Source organism: Chroicocephalus ridibundus, chromosome 4, assembly GCF_963924245.1.
Source record: "Chroicocephalus ridibundus chromosome 4, bChrRid1.1, whole genome shotgun sequence".
Lineage (NCBI taxonomy): Eukaryota > Metazoa > Chordata > Aves > Charadriiformes > Laridae > Chroicocephalus > Chroicocephalus ridibundus.
The window spans coordinates 73,376,973-73,399,911 of record NC_086287.1 but is presented as its reverse complement, the minus strand read 5'-3'; the positions used below and the strand labels follow the sequence as shown (position 1 = coordinate 73,399,911).

The 22,939-nt window shown below is 60.9% G+C and overlaps 2 protein-coding genes across 4 annotated transcripts in view; both read right to left on the bottom strand.

Annotated features, from left to right (window-relative positions):
* The window catches only part of RIPOR1 (RHO family interacting cell polarization regulator 1), a 38,509-nt gene extending 23,524 nt beyond the window's left edge, over positions 1 to 14,985 (bottom strand). The window contains exons 1-3 of one of the 3 annotated variants that reach the window (XM_063334064.1): positions 10,198 to 14,985; positions 9,183 to 9,421; positions 8,977 to 9,083 (exon numbers count right to left, since the gene is read on the bottom strand). The gene's annotated coding sequence lies outside the window, so the exon portion shown is untranslated. Of the gene's footprint in view, positions 1 to 614; positions 774 to 8,976; positions 9,084 to 9,182; positions 9,422 to 10,197 lie in introns of those variants that run through there. The other 2 variants (XM_063334065.1, XM_063334063.1) reach the window with 2 other exon arrangements.
* Positions 14,986 to 15,113: 128 nt separating this feature from the next.
* LOC134515277 (C-signal-like) lies at positions 15,114 to 21,203 on the bottom strand. The gene is made up of 6 exons (XM_063334074.1): positions 21,010 to 21,203; positions 18,027 to 18,078; positions 16,991 to 17,181; positions 16,486 to 16,644; positions 16,124 to 16,234; positions 15,114 to 15,408 (listed from the first exon to the last, which is right to left on the bottom strand). Exons 1-6 carry the CDS (start codon positions 21,154 to 21,156, stop codon positions 15,295 to 15,297), a joined length of 774 nt encoding a protein of 257 aa, XP_063190144.1. The 5' UTR covers positions 21,157 to 21,203; the 3' UTR covers positions 15,114 to 15,294.
* Between the last annotated feature and the right edge of the window lie 1,736 nt (positions 21,204 to 22,939).

Below are 22,939 nucleotides of genomic sequence, written 5' to 3'. Positions count from 1 at the left end.
GCAACAAAGCCAGATCTGTCTCATTAATTCCTCCGAGCATTCCTCCCCTCCTCACCCAGGAGGAGGAGGAGGAGGCAGCACCCAGCTGATATGGTCCCCTGGGAGCCACAGCCCCCCACACACACCCGGGGGGTCCTGCTTGGGTGCAAGGCGCGGGGGGGGGGGGGGGGAGATGATGGGAGACGACTCCTCCGGCGTCCAGCAGAGCCCTCCATGGCCACGGGCAGCCCCACCTTGCCCCTCCGTCCCGGATCGGGGGGGCGGGGGTGGACGACAGGACCGGCACCATCCCAAATGGCAGCGGAGGAAGCCCACGCATCCCGGCCCCGGGGCGGGGGGGTGGTTGGCGACAGCGGGTGGCTTTGTGGTGGTGGTGAGGGAAGGGGTGTGTGGGGGTCCTCGCCCCCATATACCACCCACACCCACACCCCCCCCAGAGCACCACAGCCCTGTCCCCGTCCCCCCCGCGGTGGTGTCCTCGTCCCCACGGCGACATGTCCCCCCCACCACCACCAGTTAAAGCCACCAAGCTCCCCCCTTCTTTTGTCCCCGTCCCCCCGCCCCAGAGTGCGTGAGGAGGTGGGTGGGGGGGGGGAGGTGGCGGTGTCACTCACATGTCCCAGGAGAAGCGGGGGACGCCGGCCGGGCTCATCCCTTCTTTGTTCCGCTCCCATGGACGGGGGAAAGAAACCGGGAGAGTTGGGGCAGGCTCGTCTTGGCAGCGCCCACCCCGGCCCTCTCCATGGAAACGCGGGAGCCCATGTGATTCCGGGCAGGAAATGGCGGCCGGGAGGAGCCACCGCCGCCACCGCCATCACCGGCACCGGCACCGCCACGGTCGTGGCGGTGCCGGTGCCGGTGATGCCGGTGGCGGCTGGTTTTCTTGAGGGGGGTGGTGGGGGCCGGGGGGGGGGGGAAGTGACACGAATGAAGTGGCATTTTCATCCCAGTTGGCCCCATCGCCTCCCCGAGGCCCGGCTGCGGGGAGCAGGGCCCGTCCCCACAGCGAGTGGCGCGTCCACCCTGGGGGAGCAAAGCACCCGCCGGCCTCCAGGGCCTCCCGGTGTCGTGGAATCACGGGATGGTTCGGGTTGGAAAGGACCTTAAAGCCCACCCAATGCCACCCCCTGCCCTGGGCAGGGACACCTCCCACCAGACCAGGTTGCTCCAAGCCCCGTCCAGCCTGGCCTTGAACCCCTCCAGGGATGGGGCAGCCACAGCTTCTCTGGGCAACCTGGGCCAGGGGCTCACCGCCCTCACAGCAAACAATTTCTTCCCAATAGCTCATCTAAATCTCCCCTCTTTCAGCGTAAACCCTCCTTCCCCCTCATCCCATGGCTCCCCTCCCTGCTCCAGAGCCCCTCCCCAGCTTTCCTGGAGCCCCTTTAGGGACTGGAAGGGGCTGGAAGGTCTCCCCGGAGCCTTCTCTTCTCCAGGCTGAACGCCCCCAGCGCTCTCAGCCTGTCCTCCCAGCAGAGGGGCTCCAGCCCTCCCAGCATCTTGGTGCCAATGCAGGCTGCCACCCCGAAGGATGGCATGGTTACATGGTGCTGGCTTCCTCCTGGAGCATCATGGTTGCCCTGGATCCCTGCCCTTCCAATCCAGGTCCTGGCACCTCTGAGCATCCCTGGAGCTCTGGGTGGAGGCCATGCTTCCCCTGCCCTTCTAGTCCATGTCCTGGCACATCCAAGCATCCCCGAAGCTCCGAGTGGAGGCCGTGCTTCCTCTGCCCTTCCAATCCATGTCCTGGCACCTCCGAGCATCCCCAGAGCTCTGGCTGGAGGGGAGGGAGGAAGCCATGTTTCCCCAGCACCATGCCTGCTGCGGGGGGGATGCACCCTCTTCCTCTCCTTTCTCCCAAGCTCATCTTTCTCCCAACCTGTCCTAGATCGTATCCAATCGACCCAGTTTTAAATGGGACCGGTGCTTTTGCGGCCCCGGTGAGACATCCTCCGTGCAAGGACGATACAACGCAGCGCTCTAGCCAGCCCCACGATGCGAAAGCGCTAATTAGACCATCGCCAGGTCTCGGGGCTCAGTGGAGTAGGGCAATATCAGTGACGAGGAAATCATTGCACCTCTGTCACTCTCCTGGGGCCGCACTGAGGAGCAGAGCACTGTTGCCAAGGTCACTCAGCGAGAACCAGGGCGTCCCAGCTCCCAGCACGGCCCTTCGGGCTGGCCTTGTTACGTGGAAGGAGAAGCGATGCAAAGATGGGAGAGAGGACAGCAGGTCCCACGGCCACCAGGGAAACGCCAAACCAAAGGGCCAGCAGGCAGAGAGGGTGTGTGGCTCCATCAAGCCAGCAGGGCAATCAATGACACAGTCCCTGTCCCACCAGGATGGTCCACCACGTGCCTGGCATGGTCAGCCCCACCATGCCGTGCTGTCATCGCCTGATTCAGCATCCCGCATGGATTGAGCAGGGGGCTGGATCCCACCAGCAAGGGTGTCACCACCTTGCTCGCTCCCAAAAGCTCTCCAAGGGCAGCCAGATCTCGCTGCGTGGTCATGGGGGGGTGAGGTTAACTGGGGCAAGGCAGGAAACCTCCTCTGCTACCACCACTTAGCAGGTTGTGTGGATGCTCGAAGTGCAAGTAGAGGTGCTCTGATGACCTCGTGGGACTTGCCCCGTGCAGACACTCTGCCCACATCCCTGCCAGGGCTCCCCCTGAAAAACCAGGGGCGGGGATCTGACCCCATGCAGCACCCAAAGGAAGCTCTTGGTGCACAGAGTCGCTTGGGTCACCCTCCCCAAATCCTTCCAGCGATACCAGCTCCGGGTCAGCGCTTTGGCCCACCAACACGCTACCTCTGCAGGCTCTTGGCCAACCTGCCGCCAGACCTGCCACCACACCAGCAAGGTGGCCGTGGGGACTCGGTCTGTACCTGCAACCGTCACGGTATGGCAAAGTGGGCAATGTGGGAGCCCCCACCCACTCCGGCTCTGCGTGGGTGCATCTGATCCTCCCCCTGCCCCCAGCCTGGCTCGGTGGGCCGCCTAATGCCCACCACAGCTTGCCTGGGCTCACCCATCTCAACTGAAGATCACCAAGCTGGTCCTATCCCCTCCCTCACAGCAAGGTGTGTCTTCCAATACTGAGCATTTAGACTGGGATGGGATAGGGTAGAATAGGGCGGGATAGGATGGGATGGGATGGGATAGAAAGGGAAAGGAAAGGGGGAAGGGGAAAGGGGGAAGGGGGAAGGGGGAAGGGGGAAGGGGGAAGGGGAAAGGGGAAAGGGGAAAGGGGAAAGGGGAAAGGGGAAAGGGGAAAGGGGAAAGGGGAAAGGGGAAAGGGGAAAGGGGAAAGGGGAAAGGGGAAAGGGGAAAGGGGAAAGGGGAAAGGGGAAAGGGGAAAGGGGAAAGGGAAGGGGAAAGGGAAAGGGAAGGGGAAAGGGAAAGGGAAAGGGAAAGGGAAAGGGGAGAGGAAAGGGAAAGGGGAGAGGAAAGGGGAAAGGAAAGAGGAGAGGAGGGGAGGGGAGGGGAGGGGAGGGGAGGAGAGGAGAGGAGAGGAGAGGGGAGGGGAGGGGAGGGGAGGGGAGGGGAGGGGAGGGGAGGGGAGGGGAGGGGAGGGGAGGGGAGGGGAGGGGAGAGGGATATTTTCAGTTGGAAGGGACCTACAACAATCATCTAGTCCAACTGCCTGATCGCTTCAGGGCCGACCAAAAGTTAAAGCCTGTTATTAAGGGCATTGTCCACAGGCCTCCTAAACACTGCCAGGCTTGGGACATCGACTGTCTCTCCAGGAAGCCTGTTCCAGGGTTTGACCACCCTCTCGGTAAAGATTCGGGGTGCCTGGAGGCGCACTGACCCACACCACCACATTTCACTTACCTATGCCCCCCCCATTGCAAGGTAAAAGACTGTTCCCGGCCGCTGCCAGGATGGGGAGCAGCCGTGTCCCCCTGCAGCCATCAGGAGAGGGGACCGTAGCGAAGCGGGAGCCAAGAGGGCCGCCTGCCGCTCTCCTGCCCTCAGCCACACGCCTGCCCTGCCGGAGCGGGGATGTGGAGCTAAACATTCTCTCTGCCAAGGCTGGGGCTGGCACACCGCGCCGGCTATTCTAGGTCACGGGGAGCTCGCTCGGCGCAGACCAGCTTTGCAAACAAAAGCAAGGGCAGGCTCGGCACCCCAGTGCCCGCAGCAGCCCCCCTGCCTGCCTGCCCCCCAAACACCCATCCATCCGGATGATGCCCACCGGCAGGCAGGGGTTAACCTTCCCGGCGTGGATAGGGATACTCCTGGAGCCAGGCCACCAGAGGAGGCTTCCCGGCAGTCCCCGCCTGGGCTGGGAAGCTGGGTGCTGGAGCAGGCAGGAGTCCCCGAGCAGCAAAGCACCCTGTCTGAGCACCAGCAGGCATCATCCAGCGCCTCCCAGCACAGCATCGCACTGTGGCGGAGCTTGGTGACCCAGGACCACCCTAAGCACATTCTGTTCACTCTGTCAGCTTCAGCTGTGCCAGCTGCCTGCATCTGCCTGCCGCCACGCAGAGGAAGGTCTGAGCGATTGGCGGACCCTCTGCCCAAATTGCTCTTTTTGCTGCAGGCTGGGCCTGGAGCCGCCTCTTCCTCTCCCCTCTCTCCGGAGGGCAGGAGGCCAGCTTTTAACTCCAGGCCTGCCTCCCCTCCACGGCTGCCCTGGAGCTGCTGCGTGCTCAGCATTCCTGCTCAGCGTCAGAGCAAGGCAGTAAGAGCAGGCCAGACCTTCAAACCTCCTAAATCTCGTGCCGACACAGCCACGGTGTGCTGAGCATGCTCGGAGCCCGGCCATCGTCCCCGAGAGCAGCCGAGGTGCCATCCCTGCTGCAGGCTTGGAGCTGAGCACCCCGGTATCCCGGCGCCGGGCTCCTTATCCCTCCAGGTGTACATTTTTGGGGAACACAACCTGGGAAAAAGCTAAAGGAGCCAGGGGTGGTGCCGGTGCAGCATGAGCAATGGGAGCCGCCGCTCCAGCTGACTCACCAGGGCCACGGCCGCGCTGGGGAACTGGCCAGCAGCGGGGAAAGGCTGTGCCAGCAGGTCCTCTGAGCCCTGCTGGAAACCCTTCCCCCGGCACGCTCGGGGCCAGCATGCGGCGTCTGCAGTCTGGGACCCAGCCCTGACCCAGCCCGTCCCTCTCCGTGGGGCAGAGCTGCCCATCCCAGCACTTTGCCTGCCCGTGGGGCTGGGAGAAGGGAGGCAGGACATCCCCGCAGCGGTGCTGGGTGCCCGTCGGCTCTCCCATACTCCGTGGCTGCCAATGGCACCCCAGCCCGGGCGCTGCAGCAAAGCCAGAACATCCAGACTGCAACTGCATCAACTTCAGCCCCAGCGTGGGCCAAGGAGGGCAAGGAGCTGCAGAAGGGCACCAGGGGCTAGTCCAGGCTCTCCGGCCACCAGCCAGCTGTCCTTTCTCCTAACTCCACCCCAGGAAGGTGGCAGGCAGCATCTCCAACCCCGACCCCGGCTCAGCCCTGGGGGGCCTGAACATCCCCTGGGACCACATCACCCCCTGCAATCAGCCAGCCATCCCCGCCTCGGCACGGCAGGAACCACCTCACACACACCCCGAAGGAATCACTCCAAAAGTATTCATGATTCACAAGATTCCTGCAGCCCCTTGGGAACCGTCCGACACCGGGCAGGAAAGCTGAGGTCATGGGCAAGCCCCGGGGCCAGCCCAGCTCGGTGCACAGGAGAGGCTGGCACGGCCGGACCACGGTGCGGCATTGGCAGCCTGGGGATTCGGCATCGCACCGGGTGAAGCTCAGCCCATGGGCTGCAGCAGGAATACCTTACCCCAAAGCTGGCCCAGGCCAGGCACGCTGGTGCCGTAGGGGATGCAAGAGGAAAAGGCAATTCGGAGCACGAGGTGCTTCGGCAGGGCTGAATTTGCAAATTTGGCAGGGCCGTTTGCAAATGTATGCAAATACGGTCCTCGCCGAGCAGTGCAGGGGACCCCACGCGTACCCTGATCCGCTCCACAGGCGCCGCTGAGGTGGGGACCCCGTCCCCTCCTGAGCAACACCCACCGCACCCAAAACCAGAGAGCGGGTCCCTGCAGGGGCAGCCAGGGGCACCCCCGCTGGTCCCCCGGAGCGAGAAAGTGCTCCCTGCAGCAAGCACCAGCCTCCAGCCACCGATCCCTCCCCTCCAGAGGAAACAACAAAGAAAATGCAGGGACAGGGATTAAGGAAATGAAACCGGCTGCGCTGGGTAAGCAAGGCTAGGAAGTGGCTGTCATCATCTCCTGTCCCAGAGCAGATCCACATGCAAGGCACATATAAACCCAAGGGGAAGTCACGTGCTGGAGAACGTGTCAGACAACCGAGAGGTCTCCAAGCCATCCCTGCTCCTGGGAGCAGAACCCAGTGAGCCTCCCTACTCCCGATCCTGGCACTTCCATCCTCACTCAATCCCTGGGGAAGAGAAGACACAGGGAGACCTCCTGACACCATGAGCTGCGCTCTGCTCCTGAAGCTGGCACCACCAGATGGCATCTCAGGAGCTTTGCCCCTCATCCTGCATCTCTTCCGCCTGTCCCGAGCAGCTGGTCCAAAGTGGTCCCCACTGGGAAGGGTGTCCCCGGAGGAAAGCGGTGGCAGCTAAACAGGCAGAACAGGGGTAAAACTGGTTGCCTAAAGCTACTGGTGGGGCAGGGGTAGCAGAGGGGGGCTTCATGCCCATAGCACGGATCCTGCCACATGATGCTCCCCTGAGCCTTAGGACGGGGAAGGAGCGGACCGATCCTGGCTCTCCACAGGTCAAGCCCCCTCTCACATGCCTCTAGCACATGTGTCAATGCCACCAGCCCCGAGCTGTGGCTCCAGCCGGTTTCTCCTGTCTCTGTCACATGCCCTGGCGCCCCTGGGCCAGCTCTGTTTACATGTGCAAGGCTCATATTCTCCTGCCGGGGATGAGTCAGGCTTCCCTCTGACACCCCGCCGGGGCGGCAGCGTCGGGGCCCCGGTGCTGCGTCACCCAGTTGGCGTTTGCCTCCCGACCAGCACAAGGCTGGCGAATGGCTGGAAAGGGCTCGCGGCAGCTTTCCATCCCGCTCGGAGCCATCTGCAGCCGCACGGAAGGCGCTGGAGGCTGGAGCTCGCTGCCAGGAAGCTCTCCTTGGCTTGGCTCCACCGGGCCAGCTTCCTTCCCCTCCACCCCATAGGCACGTCACAGCTCAGCGCGGGGGGGGGGGGGTCAAGCCCTGAGTAAGTCCCCTCCAGAGGGTCTAGCGCGGGTGGGATGGCCAGGGCGCTGCTGAGGAACACCCACGCCTGCGAAACCTTGGGGTGCTGGGGTGTCTCCTGGGGTGCCAGCTCACAGGAGAAGGTGGGGGGTGTCCTCTGGATTTGGGACCACCAGGGGCAGAGGCTGGGGCTGGAAGGAGAAGCCAGCCCTCTTTCTGCCTGCGCGTCGCCCGCAGATGCTGAGCTGGCGCTGGACTCGTGGGGTGGCCGGACGGCTGCCAGCCCCACGCCACCACCCTGCCCGTGCACAGGAGTCTCCCCAGTGGGAACCAGTGGTCTGTCCCCTCGAGGGGGTCCCCAGCCGAGCCACAGTGAGGGCAGCATCCCTGGCCCTTCTCCGGGAGAGGGCAGACCCCCCCCCCCAGCCCCAGCGCAGCCCAGTCCCCCCGCCCTTCCATTGCTCCCAGCCCTTGCCTCCTGCTCCTTCTTCCCCACGTATCCCAGAGGCAGGAGAGCTCTCCCTCTCCGGTGAGAGGCCTTTTCCCTTTGTTTCCAACTTTCCCAGGGTGGGAAAAGAGCCTCGAGGCTCCTTTTCAGATCGCCCCCATCTGCGTCCCCCTCGCTGTGCCCAGGGCTGGAAGCAGGCTGGCTCCGCGCGAGCACAATAACAAGAAGCGTGTTGGAGCCGTTGGGAAGCAGCGATGTTCCCGGATGGTACGCAACCCTGACAGCACTGGCTCTGCTTTAAAGGGTAACTTTATCCTGTAATAACAAACAAGAGGAGCCAAGTTCCTCCCCAGCGTCACTTCCCTGGCTCCGAGGAGAGGGACACTGGGGAGAGAGCTCATCAAAACGAGCTCAGATCCTTGTTCTTGCCATCGCTGGGGCTCAGTCCTCTCCCTGGAGCCAACAAGGGGGGAAGGATGCTCCAAGGAAGCAGGGCTGGGACATCCTGGCCATGTCACTCTGCGTCCCCAGGAAAGGCTGGGACACAAACCACGTGGCTGGAGAGGGTGGGATGGGTACCTGCTGCTCTCCAGGGATGTCTCTGCAGTCCCTGTGCCACTCGCTGGCTTTGCACAGATGCATTTGGGTGGTGACATGCCGGGGCCCGAGGGATACAGTGAGGGTTGCGCAGCGGGGACGACCCCTCCAGTGAGCCCCATCCTGCTCCGGGGCTGAGCCTGCAAGCAGCAGCACAGCTCCCCCCCCACCGTGCCCTTGGCATACCCTGGGCAGCTTAACCCCATCCGCTGTCCCTGCAGCATCCCCACGCACGCTCACAGCACCCGACAGGCATGCCGGGCGGCTCGGCGTGGTGCCAGCTCCGGGTGCAGCCTCCCAGGAACTCGTTCTGCAACAGCTGGAAATTCAGGCCCAGCCGGTGACAGGGGACGGGCAGGGAGAGGCTGACCTGCACCAAACCCCCGGCAGGACCCTTCAAAGCGGGACTGGGTTGAGGACCCGCTCTGGCACCCTTTTGGGGGCGAAGGCGTGGGCAGGAGCCCCGCCGTGGGAGGGAGGGAGGGTGAGCACCTCTCTGCAACCCACGGGTGCACACTCCCGTGCTGGGTCCAGGTGACAGCACAGCTTGCACAAACAGGTGGCATCAGGTTTTTTTTGGAAGATCCACACGTGTGGCTGTGCCAGGGTCCCAGGGCAAGGAGCAGGCTGGCCCAGGAGAACGGCTTGGTTCATGCCAGGGGGGATGTGATGGGCACATCAACATCTGCGGCGTATTTGCAAGACAGCGCGGAGCAACCCTGCATCACCCCGGCAAGCTCAGTGGTTGGGTGACCTACCTCTGCTCCTGCATGGACACTGATGCTCGGGAAAGGTGTCCCGCGGTGGTCACCACCAGGGAGGACACGGCCCCAGCCTGTGCTGACAGGACATTAAGGTCCCCTCCCTGCCAGACAAGTAGGAGGAGGACAATTTGGCTGAGCTCAGTTGCATGAGAAGATGATCTGGAGAAGGTTGCAGAGATGTCGGTCCGATTTCCACTTACCCAAGGAGCAGCAGGTAGCACCTCCGGAGACCAGGGGGTTCAATTAAACCCCGGCTTGTCAAACGAAGCTGGTGAAGTGCTGCAATTTTCTTCCCCAAGGTAGATTTCCTCCAAACTGTTTATTAGGTATTTGAGTTAAATCTGTGCAAAGCTGGTAAAGCTGCCACCTCCATGCTGCCTCCCCCAGCAGGTCGGGGGTCGGTACTTCCAGAAGGAAGCACCAGGCGGGATCCAACCAGCTAAAAGGGGGAAGAGAGAGCAAGGAGGGAATCATCGGCACCTGAAGCCTTCAGGACCCTCTCTCCACACTGAGGGATGACAATGCCAGTGTCCACCCTTTGCAAGGGTGGCTGTGGGAGACAACATGGCTCGGGGGAGACCTGCCGGGGGGGTGCTGCTGGTCCCCAAGGAGGTAAAACCTGCGGGAAGCTCCCAGTACCCAACCGTCCTCCCAGGGCAGCCGTGGAGCCTTCCCGGCTCTGGCCAACGGGAGCGGGGAGCAGCAGGCCAGGAAGCAGCGGGTTAAAAGCTCGAGGTGGGACTTGGTGAGCTGCTTCCTCCCCCGCTAACAATAATACAGCAGAGGGAGAAGGGATGCCCGGGGCTCTGCAGGGCCAGATAGCGATGGAACAACCCCGGCCCCACAGCTGCGGTGTGCCGGAGGAAGCCTCGGCATGTTATCTGCTGGCCCCACTCGGCTTCCTTGGCAGCCCTTGTGCTGCAGCGACCGGGATGCGCTTCCTTCCGAGCCGCGTTTCTCATGCGCCCAAGCGGGGTCCCAGTACTTTGATGGCAGCCCTGGGCCCCCAGCACCCTCCTGGCATTGGCACCCCCAAAAGAGCTGCAGGTCCTCACACCATCTAGCCTTCCCGGCATCAGCCTATCTCACCGCTGGTGGCCCTGGGAATGGTCACCCCGGGGGCTCCGAGCCACAGGACCGCAGTGCCACGCGGCATGGAGATGTCCCCACCGTCATCACCACCGCGACCCCCCACGCCATGGAGAGTGCCCGCACCTTGGCAGAACGAAGAGCTGTTTTGGCTGGAAGAAGGCTCCTGCCGAGGGGATCTCCAAGTCCTGGCTGAGGTCCCTGCAGTTCTGCTCCTGGTCTTTCCCTGGCCAGCCAAGTTCTGCTGCACCTGGAGCCGCTGCGACTGGCCGCCCTGGCCACACCGGCTGGTGTCCCAGCGCTTCCTCGTGTGCCGGCTGTTTGTGACCTGCCTCCTGCTCCACCTCCGCATCTGTGTCACAGGAGCAGCCCTTTTCCGTTCCCGGTCTCCTCTTTTGGCTCTCGCCCCCTGGAGCAGGGCTTTGCCTTCCGCGGGGGCTCTGCCTGCGGCTGTTTGTCCCACTTAGGGGGCATGGGAGATTGCCTCTCAAAATGGGTCTTGCCCTGGTCCTGGCAAGTCCTGGCAAGGACTCCCCGTGTCCTCCCCACTCCTGTCCTGACCCACAGACCTGCCCGACCCAAGCTCCTGATGCAACAAGTCCTTCTCAGTGTTTACTGGTCTGAAAGAAGGCAGCTGGTGAAAGACCCTGGAAAATATGTGCCCTTCCCACCACTGAAGTCAATCGCAAGGGCCTGGAGAGCTGCCAGGCTCCCCAGAGCAGAGGTGCATTTGCCTGCAGATGCTACCATGGCTCCACGGGGGCTGGTGGAGGCTGTCTGAGCTGCTCTGGGTGACAACCTCCCCACCTGGTCCCTGGGAAGTCCCCAGCCGTGTTCCCGTGCCCTTGTGCAGCCCCTGCGTAAAGGGTTCCTGAGGGGTTGCCCAGATTTCCCTACCGCTGGACCCAGCCACCCCCTGCGGCAACGTGCTGGTCCAGTTGGCTCCTGTCCCCCAGCTTCAGGATAGAGATAGATCAGCCGCTAAAAGCAGATGGCTCCTACATCATCCTTGCTCTGTCCCAGCTTGCCCCTGCCCCCAAGGAGCTGCTAGACGGCCAGGTGGAGCTGGCATCTCAAGTGTCTCCTGGGACACCGTGCTGTGAAAGGACACAGGGCATGGTGCTCAGGGCTGCGCGTTGCCATCGCGGTGGGCAGGGCGGACGCTGAGGTCTGACACTGCCCAGAGCCAGGAGATAAGCCTGACACAAAGGGCAAAGCCAGCAAAAGGGAGTAAGCGAGGCAGGAAACATCAGGCAGGAGAGGAAACGGGGAGATAATCAGCTGCAGGAGCACAAACACTCGGAACACGTGCAAAGGAAAAGCTGACACCACTTGGCAAGCATTTGGGCGGAGAGACCTGCAGTCTGGCCCCTCACTGAGGCTTCTTGAGGAACACCTGCCCTGGAGCACCTTAAGGTGCCTGGGCATCCCTGGCCTCCAAGTTACCATGGCTGACAGGGTCACTGGCAGCTCAACTCCAGCATCTGCTCCCTGGGATGAGGCTTTTCTCGGTGAGTGGAAGGATGGGCTCCTGGGGAGCAGTTGACCTTGCCTGTGATGGCAAAGCACTCACCAAGGGTGATTCCCAGTTGAAGAGGTCCAAGCTGGGTCGTCCTGTGCCAGTCTCCTGTTGGCTTGAAAAACGGGATCGCCTGACCTGCTGCCACTTGGCGCTGCAATTAGCCTGCTGTCCCGGCACCCGAAGGGAAGACCGGGCTTCCTATGGGCTGATGTTCACGGTGCTTCAACGTCCAGCGGCCCCTTGAGGTTTGTTCTCATCCCCAGCAGCTGGGCTTCTAGTAATGCCAGGGTGGACTTCACCTGCAGAGCTTCCAGTCCTCCTCCCACCACCTTTGGTACACCCAGGGCACACAGGGCCACCCGCATCCCTGGTGACCTGTGATGTCCTACTTCCCAGGGGAGCAGAGAGAGATGCTCACAGATTTATCAGCCCCCCGAGCTCAGCCAAAAACCCTGCTGCCACAGCAGGTAGGCAACCATCCTGTGTCACCAGCGCCGCAGACCATCAGCCAAGCTGATGGAGCACGTCCCAGCTTTCAGCAGTCCCATTTGTCCTTATGTCCCCAGGGCACCATCTGCATCCATCTCACGGGGCTGGCAGTGATGGGGGGCGGTATAAGCTGCCCACAAACAGCTGTGGGACTCCTGGCACAGCTCATCTCCCAGGATCCCGCACGTGGCATGGGGCAGAAGGGAGAAACATGGAGAGAGATGAGGATGGAGCCAGACCACGGTGACTGGCGGGCTGCAGCTGGTTTGTGTGGAACAACTGGGGCAGGAGAACCTCTGTCAAGGGGCAGGGGGCGCGCTCGGTGGAGGCTTGGCCATGTCTGAGCCAGGGCTGGGCTAAGCACAGCCGTAGAGCTGCAGAATCAGGCCCTTCACCCATGCTCCTGCCCCTCAGCCATTCCTCACAGGGATTTCTCTCCTCCTGCTGCCATCGCAGCGCTGACAAATGCCCGGGGAGGTGCCCAGGTGGGCACCGACTCCTCCGGCCACAGATGAGAGCTGGGAAAGAAAAGAGCGAAGACAAGCGAGCATTTGCGTGGGAAATCAGGTGGCTGGGAAGAGCCCAGATGGTTCAGAGCTTCCCCTGAGGATGCATCAGAAAGCTGTAGCCGGCATCTCCCTGCCAGGGAGCACCCATGGAGCAGTGGGTGCCTGGCGTGGGTACGGTTCCCTGCAGCCTCCCGAGGGCCTCGGAAAGCAGAGCACGGGCTCAGAAAAGCACATGTCAGCCTGGGCACGGGGAAGAGAGCGAGCTCCAAAGAAGCTGGGGGCTTGACACAGCCAGGAAGGGGTTGGCATTAGCCCTTAGGCCAGGGATGGCACAGCAGAGCCCCAGCTCCAGGACAGAAGTGGGACCCGGGTGTCCCAGCTCCTGCAACTGCTCCAGAAAGTACCTGCCCATCCACTACAGAAAGTGCCTGTGGAGTAAGGGACTCCCTCTCCATCTGGGGATGCTCCCAGCACTCCTGAACTTCACAGGGGCATCTCGCCTCTCCTCCTGTCCCTGCCTGGGCACCTGGGCTGCTTGGGACCCCCAAAAAGGGGGTACAAGGAGCCAGGGGTCCAAGCTCTGGCAGCGCTGCTACCTCCAGCCACGGCCACTCTGTCCCCAAGCCCAGGCTGGCACCCAGGTTGCAGATGGTCCCTGCTGTCCCCTTTTTCACAGCCTCTTGAAAGTCTCAGCTGCCAAAATGCCACTGGTTTGGGAGGAAAAAAACCTCACTGGTCCTGTGACTCACCGGGCTGCGGGTGCCAGGGCTTGTTGGAGCTTGTCAGGGCACAGCTCGCCTCGGCGGGGCAGAGACGTGGCTCCAGCCCAGTAGACTGCCCCGATGCTCTGTCTGCTTGGGGGGTGAAGCCTGGGGCTGGGGGGACGGTGGCATTCATGCTCCTGGCTGGGAAAGGGGGGGGCGGCTCCTGTGCGGAGCGGTGCAGGGCCTCAAGATTCCCAGCAAAGCCAGTGCTTCCAGGCAAGCCCGCGGTCTGGGGGAGAGGTCTGACCCCAGAAAAGGCCAGACCCAGAGGGACAGAGGTGCTACAGCAGATCCTCCAGGTGAGAAAGAGGAGATGGTGGCCTCTGAGGCAAGGAGCGCTGGCTTTGCCTCTCCTGCAAGCCAGGTTGCTCTGCCCACCTGAGACTAGGCTTGGTTTTGAAGGAGCCTCATCTCCCCCCATATCCCCCCAAGGAGAAGCTCTTTCCAGATGGGGCAGAACCCTGCTGAGAAAACCCAGCACCAGCCCAAAGTCTTTTTCCTTGGGGATGTTACCACCTTCTGGGCAAATTCATGCAGCCCAGGGCTGCCTGGCCCATCCTATTAAGGTTCTCAGCCTCTCCATCCCGCAGAGATTCCCATGCTGTGCTCCCCCATGGGACCAGGTTTCCCCCACCCTGGGGTACCGTGCCCAGTTGGGGCTCCACTGGGAAGGGCTGGCCTGGGATTGCAGAACTGGACTGTGGTGCTACTGCTCCTCCCATTCCAGCCCCGAGGCTGCTCCCAAGGACACTGTGTCCTGCACAAAGTACCCCTGAGAGGTCTCCAGCAAAGACACTGTGCTTTGGGTGGAAGCACAGCAGAGACCAGGCAGACCTGGGCACACTCCGTGGCCAGGGAGGCCAGCAGGGCTTTGAGCTGGTTACGTGCCCCCTGGGACCCCCCTTCGGCACAGAATCACAGAGTGGTGGGGTTGGAAGGGACCTCTGGAGATCATCCCGTCCAACCCCCTGCCAGAGCAGGGTCACCCACAGCAGGTGGCACAGGAACGCGTCCAGGTGGGTTTGGAATGTCTCCAGAGACGGAGACTCCACCACCTCTCTGGGCAGCCTGTGCCAGGGTTCCGCCACCCTCACAGGAAAGAAGTTCCTCCTCGTGTTTAGGTGGAACTTCCTGTGGTCAAGTTTGTGCCCGTTACCCCTTGTCCTGTCACTGGGCACCACTGAGAAGAGCCTGGCCCCATCCTCCTGACACCCACCTTTATAAGCGTTGATAAGATCCCCCCTCAGTCATCTTTTTTCCAGACTGAACAGCCCCAAATCCCTCAGCCTTTCTTCATCAGAGAGGTGTTCCAGTCCCCTCATCAGCCGAAGGCAAGGCAGGCAGACTGCTATAGTCATAGAATAGTTCGAGTTGGAAGGGACCTTTAAAGGCCATCTAGACCAACCCCTCTTCCAGGAGCAGGGACATCTTCAACTACATCCGGTTGCTCAGAGCCCCGTCCAACCTGAGCCCTGGAATGTTTCCAGGGATGGGGCATCGACCACCTCTCCGGGCAACCTGGGCCAGGGTCTCACCACCCTCATTGTGAAAAATGTCTTCCTTCTATCTAGTCTGAATCTCCCCTCTTTCAGTTTAAACCCATCACCCCTTGTCCTATCGCAACAGGCCCCGCCAAAGTTAGTCCCCATCTCTCCTGTAGGCCCCCTTTAAGCACTGAACTTATTTTTTTTTGTAGAGGCTGGCTCCAGGCCAGGGTAGAGACAGTCTCAGGGGGGGCACTGCAGCCGGGAGAAGGCACAGGTACTAATTGACTTTATTTATTAGCAACGCGAAGGCAGGGATCACAGGCTGCCCTGCACACCCGCTGGAGTCCCAGGTAGGTCCTTTGCAGACCACAGAGGGCTTGAGCATCCCAGCGCTCCAGGGCACCCGGAGAGTCCCCTAGCACCGCGGGGTCCCTCGCAGGGACAGAGAGCCATCACCAAGGAATAGCTTTACCTTCCCAGTTGAGCAGGGTCCCGCTGTGTTTCTCGGAGAGGATCGGCAGTACAGATAGCAGCCCCCGCACGCTTGTGTCCACCGTTAGGTCAGCCTGCAATGGGAACAAGTGAGGAGTAGGATCCAGACCCCACCGTCATTCCCAGCCACCCACCGGCACCCGCTCGGCTCCTGCGTGCCAGCGGCAAGGCTCCTTCCACCCAGACCACGTACAGAGCCATGGGAGGCGGGATGGGAGCGTTACACGGGAGGATGGTTGGGTATCTGCGTGCTTGCTGATGCCTTGGATGGAGGTGGCTTGGGTTGGGAAGCCAGGGCTACGGGCTTAAACCACGTAAAAGACCCCTGCTGCAAGCGGGATGCTACGTGCAGCCTTCTCAAAACTCCAGGGTCGCAGGGACCAGCCCCATCCCAAAACAGGGATCCTGCAGAGTGAGTAGAGACCTCATGGACCTGCAGCTCTTCGAGGAGGGGGCTGCAGGGTGGGATGGTGCTGTTCCTCTCCTCCCTGCTCTGTCAGATTCAGGTTCTCTGCACATCTCCGGGCTGCCCAAAGCCTTTTTCCCCCCGAACAGTCCCCTGCCCACCCTGGTGCTGATGCTATTTCCCAGGCAGCACCCACGTGTTCTGCAGCGGCCCAGCACAGGCATGGGCAACTTGCAGCCTGAGAGACAACGCATTCTCGCATGGATCCCTCCTCCCGAGAGCCATCCTGGCCACCTGAGGCACCTCCCGTGCCACTGCCAAGTTCACAGGCTTGGGTTCCACCCATGGTTCTCCCCGCCTCGACCTGCTCAGCCTAAACCCACCTCCTGGCTGCCCATGTCGGTTTTCACCCAGCCAGGATGAAGCGCCACGCAGAGGATCCCGGCTTCCCCGTAGGTCAGAGCCTGGCACTTGGTGAGCATGTTGAGGGCAGCCTGGGGGAGGAAGGAAGCATCAGCCATGGGCAGCAGAATGCTCCACACACTCATGGCGAGGGAGAAAAAGCAATGCCAGGTCTTCAAGAGATAGTGCGTGTCTGCCTTAGGTGGGCAGCAGCTGGGCATGGAGATGCCCGGGGAGCTCCGGCGGTGATCAGCACAGGTAAATCCCTCCATCTCACCATCTCACAGAACAGCTCTGTCTCCCACTGAGCTCAGGAGCATGGGCAGGTCCCCGGTCTCCATACCTTGCTGCAGCGGTAGGAGATGACAGGCTTGAAGAAGGACTCGGGAGTTTTCTCGATGGACCCCATGATGGTGGAGATGTTGATGATGGCTGCCTTGCTGCAACTCAGTCCCTTTTCCGTGCTCTCCCGGGCAGCCTTCTTCAACAGGGGCAGGAACGCCTGGGGAGAAGCAACCTTGTGGGACGCCTGTGCCTCGAGCCAGCCCCACTTATGGCAACTGCAACAGGGAGGAGGATGAGGAGGAACAGCAGGAGGCCAAGAGAGCCCGGGTGTTTTGCTGCAGTGGCCCTGCCTGCTCCCAGTTAGCCCAGCACAACGTAATGGGGCTACAAAGGGCCTGGGCTGGGAGCGCAGCTCTAGCACTGCCCCCTCCCTCCTGCAGCCCTGGGAAACTTGGCAAAGCCCTCTGAGATCTCCGTCGTGACCACGGACACCCCGGGCTACCCTCAAGCAGGGCTAAATTCTCTCTCCACGGTGAGCTCCATCCCCAGATCTTCATCCGTACCTGGGCCATCAGCATTGGCCCCACCGCATTGGTCTTGTACATCCTTATCATCTCTTCAGCATCTACTGTCTCCAGCGATGCCGTCGGGGTGTAGATGCCAGCGTTGTTTATCAGCAGGTTCAAGCCTGTGCCGTTCAGCTTCCCCTCCACGATCTTCACTGCATCCGTAATAGCTGAGGGATTCGCAACATCTGCAGTGGAAGAGAAGTTTGAGAGCCATGGGGTCCACCCGGGGGACCTGGGGAGAAGAGGGAGGTGAAGATGCTGAGGAACAGCTACACATCCCGACCTGCGTGGCCTTCCATCTGTGGGCACCAGATGGTGCTGCGCAACCAGCTCAGAGCACCTCGGCTCCCAGCAAGTCCCAGCTCATCTCAAAACCGCCTCCTTTGCCATCCATAGGGTGCCCCACTACCAGCAGCGGAAGGACGCTGCCCTGGGGCAGCCCACCAGGCAAAGCCACTCTGGGGACAGCCCCGTGTGGCAAAGTGCTGCTCTGACTCCCATGCTGTGTCAGGCACCAGTAGTCGTGGCCCCCTCTCAGTGGACAAAGTCCATCCCTGAGGAAGCTCTGGAGAACCCAGGGCAGTTTTGGAGGGGGATAGTCCCATGGAGGCTGTGCTGGGACCTGCTGGGGGATGGCTCTGCAAGGTCCTACAGCTCCTGCCCCGGCTCTGGGATGACCACACAGCATTTCCACAGGAGCTGCCTTCCAGGAGGAGCCCTCCCAGTCATGCCTGGGACTTGGGATGAAGGCAGCTCAGCTGCATAGCACAGCAAGGACACGGCCGGTTGGCTGCAGGAGCTGGACCCTGCCCAGGACAGGTCTCAAGAACCTCCTGGTCCTGTGGCCATGGGGCAAGGAGACTCCTGGGAACAGGGTACTGGGGCTGAGACAGGTCTGGAGAAACTTGAAGGGGTTCTGAAGAACTGGATCTCCCTGTAGAGCCTGAAGGCAGGGAGGGAGGGAAGAACAAACGGGGCAAGTATGGCCCGCAGCCACAAATTTACCAGCTCGCCAGCAGAGCGCACCTACCCAGCTTCACGAGAACCAGGTTTGGGTGTTTGGATGCCAGATCTCTCAGCTCCTACAAAAAAAGAGACATGGAAACAATCAGCACGAGGCAGAGGTGATGCCGAGCATGACCCCGGGGCACCAGCCATGGTCCACCCTGAGGGAAACATCTTCCAGATGTTCCTCAGCATTTTTGAATGGCTGGACTGGGGACCCGCCTAAGGCACTCGGGCTTCTTCCACAAAGCTCCACAAAGCGACGTGAACGTGTTCAGAGTGCGATATGGCCGCAACTGCAAGATACTACAGCCACTCTCCCAAAGGCTGCTGGGCCTCCATACACAACCCAGCCAGAGCCACAGCAAGGGATGACAGCAAACTATTAAGGACCAGCTCACCCAGAAATGATGCCAGCTGGCTGGAAACATGGCCAGAAGTGTCTCCCAGAAGCTCCTGGAAGGGTAACGGAGTGATGGCCGTGAGGGCCAACATCAGACTTGACGTTTGGGGAAAAGACATCTGGATCCAAACAGCCCAGTCCCAGGATCCACTCTACTCTGGACACTGTGTCGCATCCTCTCAAGTGAAATGAACCACTCTGCACATTTTTATTGATTATTTTCACCAAACACAGAGGATTCAGAAGCTCTTTCCAAACAGGAACCGTTCAGCTTTACTAGCAGCTCTTTGGTCTCAGCCTTCTCCAACTAAAGCAAGTTTTAGACAACAGAAACTAAACCACCGTGTTCAGCGTGTCCAAAATGATTGTTTTCAGATCTAAAAACCTCTGAGAAACAAGCCCACAGAGAATGCTACAGGAGAAATGCAAATTGGTGACTCCTTGTGAGGGGACCCGTCCTACCAACATGGAGCGGGAGAGCTACTGGCACTGGCTGTGGTCCACCTTCAGTTACCTCTGAGCTTCCCCACCAGGCCCTGTGTTCCCACATTACCCCTGGGCACAGGAAAAGATGGAAAATCCATCTAAATGGTTTGCGATGGCCAACAGGTGTTTCTCCTCCCCTGTTTTGCCCTGCTGCTCGCCTCTGCAACCTTGCACCATCCCAACATGAGTCCATCCCAACACCTGACCCGGGCACAAAGGGGCAGGAGGAAGAATGTGGCACCAGCCTGATGGAGGGTCACTCTGCCCTTGGTCTCCTGTGTTCATGAACTTCAGCAGCAACACCCTGAAGACACTGCCGTCACCCTACCACAGCTGGAAAAGGCTTCGAGAAGCATCCCACAGTTGACAGCGATGAGCATGGACCACCCTGGGGGGAAAATGTCTCCAGTCCAGCCTTGTAAAAGAGGATCAGAGATCCTCTGACCTCACCATTGCCCCAGTCCAGCAAGCTGGGGCAGGGGGAAGAACACAGCAAAAATAAGAGACCCGAGCTAGTCTTAACCCATCCAGCTTGGGCACCGGCAGCAGGAGGGGCTGGGCACCCCTGGGCTGGTGTCCCAGTGGATTCTCACTGCACCGGGATCGCTCCCGAGCCAGAATAACGCTGGCAGAGAGCACACGAAAAGCATCTCAAGGACTTTCTAAGGCACGGTCCCTGCACATGGCCAAGCTGCGAGAAGATGCAGGAAACAAACCTGCCAGAGACAGGATGTATCAGAGGACAAGCGTCTCCCCGCTGGTATTTCAGTGCAGAGGAAAACCAAAACTGGACCTACGGAAAGGTGGAAGCACGGGCGACGTTTCGTTCCTGTGATCATCTCCTGCTAAAGCAACACATGTGAATATCTCCCATTTTCCTGAAGTGGAAAGCAGCGGAAGGAGGATCCCACAGCTCCACGGGCCACCAGTTAATGAACCCCCCAGATTTTGCAGAGACTGGGAACACGTCGCAGAGCTGCGTTGCTGCAATTCCCACCAGCTCAGCCAGACGCAACCACTGAGTCAAACCCTGCTCAGACCCAATGGTGTGTGAGCTGGTGCCCTGCTGGTGGCGCACAGGCGAAGGCCTGGCACTGGACGGCCAGCTGGGGGGCAGCCAATGCAGCCTCAAAGAGCCCAGCAGCACAGATTTAAGGGTGGCAGCGTTTATTCTTCAAATCATAGAATGGCTAGAGTTAGAAGGGACCTTAAAGCCCACCTAGTGCCACCCCCTGCCCTGGGCAGGGACACCTCCCACCAGCCCAGGTTGCTCCAAGCCCCGACCAGCCTGGCCTTGAACACCTCCAGGGATGGGGCAGCCACAGCTTCTCTGGGCAACCTGGGCCAGGGGCTCACCACCCTCATAGCAAACAATTCCTTCCTCAGATCTCAGCTAAATCTCTCTTTCATTTTAAAACTGTTCCCCCTCATCCCATGGCTCCCCTCCCTGCTCCAGAGTCCCTCCCCAGCTTTCCTGGAGCCCCTTTAGGGCCTGGCAGGGGCTGGAAGGTCTCCCCGGAGCCTTCTCTTCTCCAGGCTGAACCCCCCCAGCTCTCTCAGCCTGTCCTCCCAGCAGAGGGGCTCCAGCCCTCCCAGCATCTCCAGGGCCTCCTCTGGCCCCGCTCCAACAGCTCCGTGTCCTTCTGCTGTTGGTGCCCCAGTGCTGGAGGCAGCACTGCAGGGGGGTCTCACAGAGTGGAGCAGAGGGGCAGAATCCCCCCCACCTTGCCCTGCTGCCCACGCTGTTGGGGGGTTTCTGGGCTGCCAGCGCACGTTGTGTTAATGTTGAGCTTCTCATCCACCGACACCCCCAAGTCCTTCTCGACAGGGCTGCTCTCCAGCCATTCTCCGCCCAGCCTGGATTTGTGCCGGGGGTTGTCCCGACCCCCTGCAGGACCTTGCCCTTGCCCCGGGCACTTCACCCGCCGCAGAGCCACCCTTCAGGGCACTTCCACGCCAGGCAGGGCACGGGACACACACGACATTCCCCGCGACCACAACACTTTTGCCCCGCCGACGAAGCAAACCCGGCGCGTTATTTATGGCACCTGCCCGCACCCCGGGGTGCTGCCGAGTCCCCCCCTCCCCTCCCCGCCCCCGGCCCCGGCCCCGCACTGACCTGGGCCCGCGGCCCCTCGGGGTCCCGGCAGGTGGCGAAGATCCAGGCTGGCGGTCGCGGCGTCCCCAGCAGCTGTTTGACCAGCTCCAGCCCGATGCCGCGGTTGGAACCGGTCAGCAACACCGTCCGCGCCCGAACCGCCGCCATCGCCGCCCGCCCCCGGCGCCGCGGGGCGGGACCGACCCGGCACCGCCCCCCTCCCGGCTCCGGGCTGCCCGGGAGGGGGCTGTCCTAGACACCGGGAGGGGTGCGTGTGTGTGTGTGTGGGGGGGGTGTATGTATTTTTTGCTTCCCATCTGATATTCGTTGCAAACACACCGGCCGCGTCCCCGCCTGCCCCCGCGGGGGGGAGTGTCGGCTCCCGGAGCAATGCTCGGGGAGGGGCGGGGGGGGGAGGCTGGAGGGGACCCCCACCCCTTCCCCAAGGCTGGGGCGCAGGGGGGAAGGCTTACAGCATTCCTGGGGTGGTGTTTTCAGCAGCTTTGGCACAGCAATGCGATTTTCCCCCTAGATAGAGGAGGGGGCGGGGGAAAACCCTAAATCCCAACAATTTATCGGGGAGGTACCAAATCCTTCCCGGTTGTTTCTATTGTCTGCCCAGAAACGCGCCTGGTTTTGCGCTCTCTGTGGTGGTCAGATGGGAGAAATCGGGATAAGTAGGCTGCAGTGTGGGGATGGAGGTGGACCTGTTGGAGCGGTGCCAGAGGAGGCCCCGGAGATGCTGGGAGGGCTGGAGCCCCTCTGCTGGGAGGGCTGGAGCCCCTCTGCTGGGAGGACAGGCTGAGAGAGCTGGGGGGGTTCAGCCTGGAGAAGAGAAGGCTCCGGGGAGACCTTCCAGCCCCTGCCAGTCCCTAAAGGGGCTCCAGGAGAGCTGGGGAGGGACTCTGGAGCAGGGAGGGGAGCCATGGGACGAGGGGGAAGGGGTTTAAGCTGGAAGAGGGGAGAATTTAGATGAGATATTAGGAAAAAAATTTCACTGTGAGGGTGGTGAGCCCCTGGCCCAGGTTGCCCAGAGAAGCTGTGGCTGCCCCATCCCTGGAGGGGTTCAAGGCCAGGCTGGACGGGGCTTGGAACAACGTGGTGTGGTGGGAGGTGTCCCTGCCCAGGGCAGGGGGCTTGCAACTAGATGACCTTTAAGGTCCCTTCCAAATGACACCATTCTGCAATTCTATGGCGGTGTTTGTGGGGACTTTTCTTCTTGCCTTTGTTGATGAGTGTGAGGTTCCTGGTGCAACAGCTGGATCAAAGGTATTGAAAGGAGTAAAGCAAGGAAAAGGTTTAGTGGCCTCTGGGCATGGGAAAACGGAGCGTAAGGGGAAAGGGAAAAGAGAAAAGAGACCATCAGCATCAGCTGGAGGACATGTACCAGCTCTGGTACACGTTGGGTATGTTGTTAGGACTGCCAGGAAAGGTACATGGAGAAAGCACGGAGACAGAGGCTTTCCTGCAAAGTCTCTGTCTACCGGCATCTCTTTAACGCTAAGAGGTAGTGCAACAAGCTCTGGCTAAGTCCAGTCGTAACATCGGTTTCACTGGAACTGACTTCTTGTTGCAAGGAAGGAGAGACAAAAGCAAAGGTGATGGTGTTGATGTCTTAACTTTCAGCTCTTATATGGAAAACCAAATGCACAAATGACATTAAAATCCCATTATGGTGAGCGCGCGACCAGGAGCAAAACAGTGAAGTAATGACTGAGCAGTTCTGATTTCTGTAAGCACCATTATTTCTGTTACTTATTTTCGCCCTTGTCTCACAAACACTAGACAACACATCTCCGATACCACTAAATAAGTCAGAAAATAAATAACGATATCAATATGGTGATAGCATCAGGTGATTTGTGCTAACTTTATCCTGCTCCGCTGCAGCTCAACTCCATGGATGAACCTCCGCTCCCCCGTTTGCCTTGGGATATAAAAAAGCTTGGAG

Excerpts from the sequence above, each read along its gene's own strand:
- LOC134515277 (XM_063334074.1), bottom strand. The coding sequence starts at position 21,156 with ATGGCGGCGGTTCGGGCGCGGACGGTGTTGCTGACCGGTTCCAACCGC. Across the intron at positions 16,645-16,990 it reads GGCCAATGCTGATGGCCCAG|GCGTTCCTGCCCCTGTTGAA; the intron begins GTACGGATGAAG and ends GCTTCTCCCCAG. Across the intron at positions 16,235-16,485 it reads TCTCCTACCGCTGCAGCAAG|GCTGCCCTCAACATGCTCAC; the intron begins GTATGGAGACCG and ends TTCCTCCCCCAG.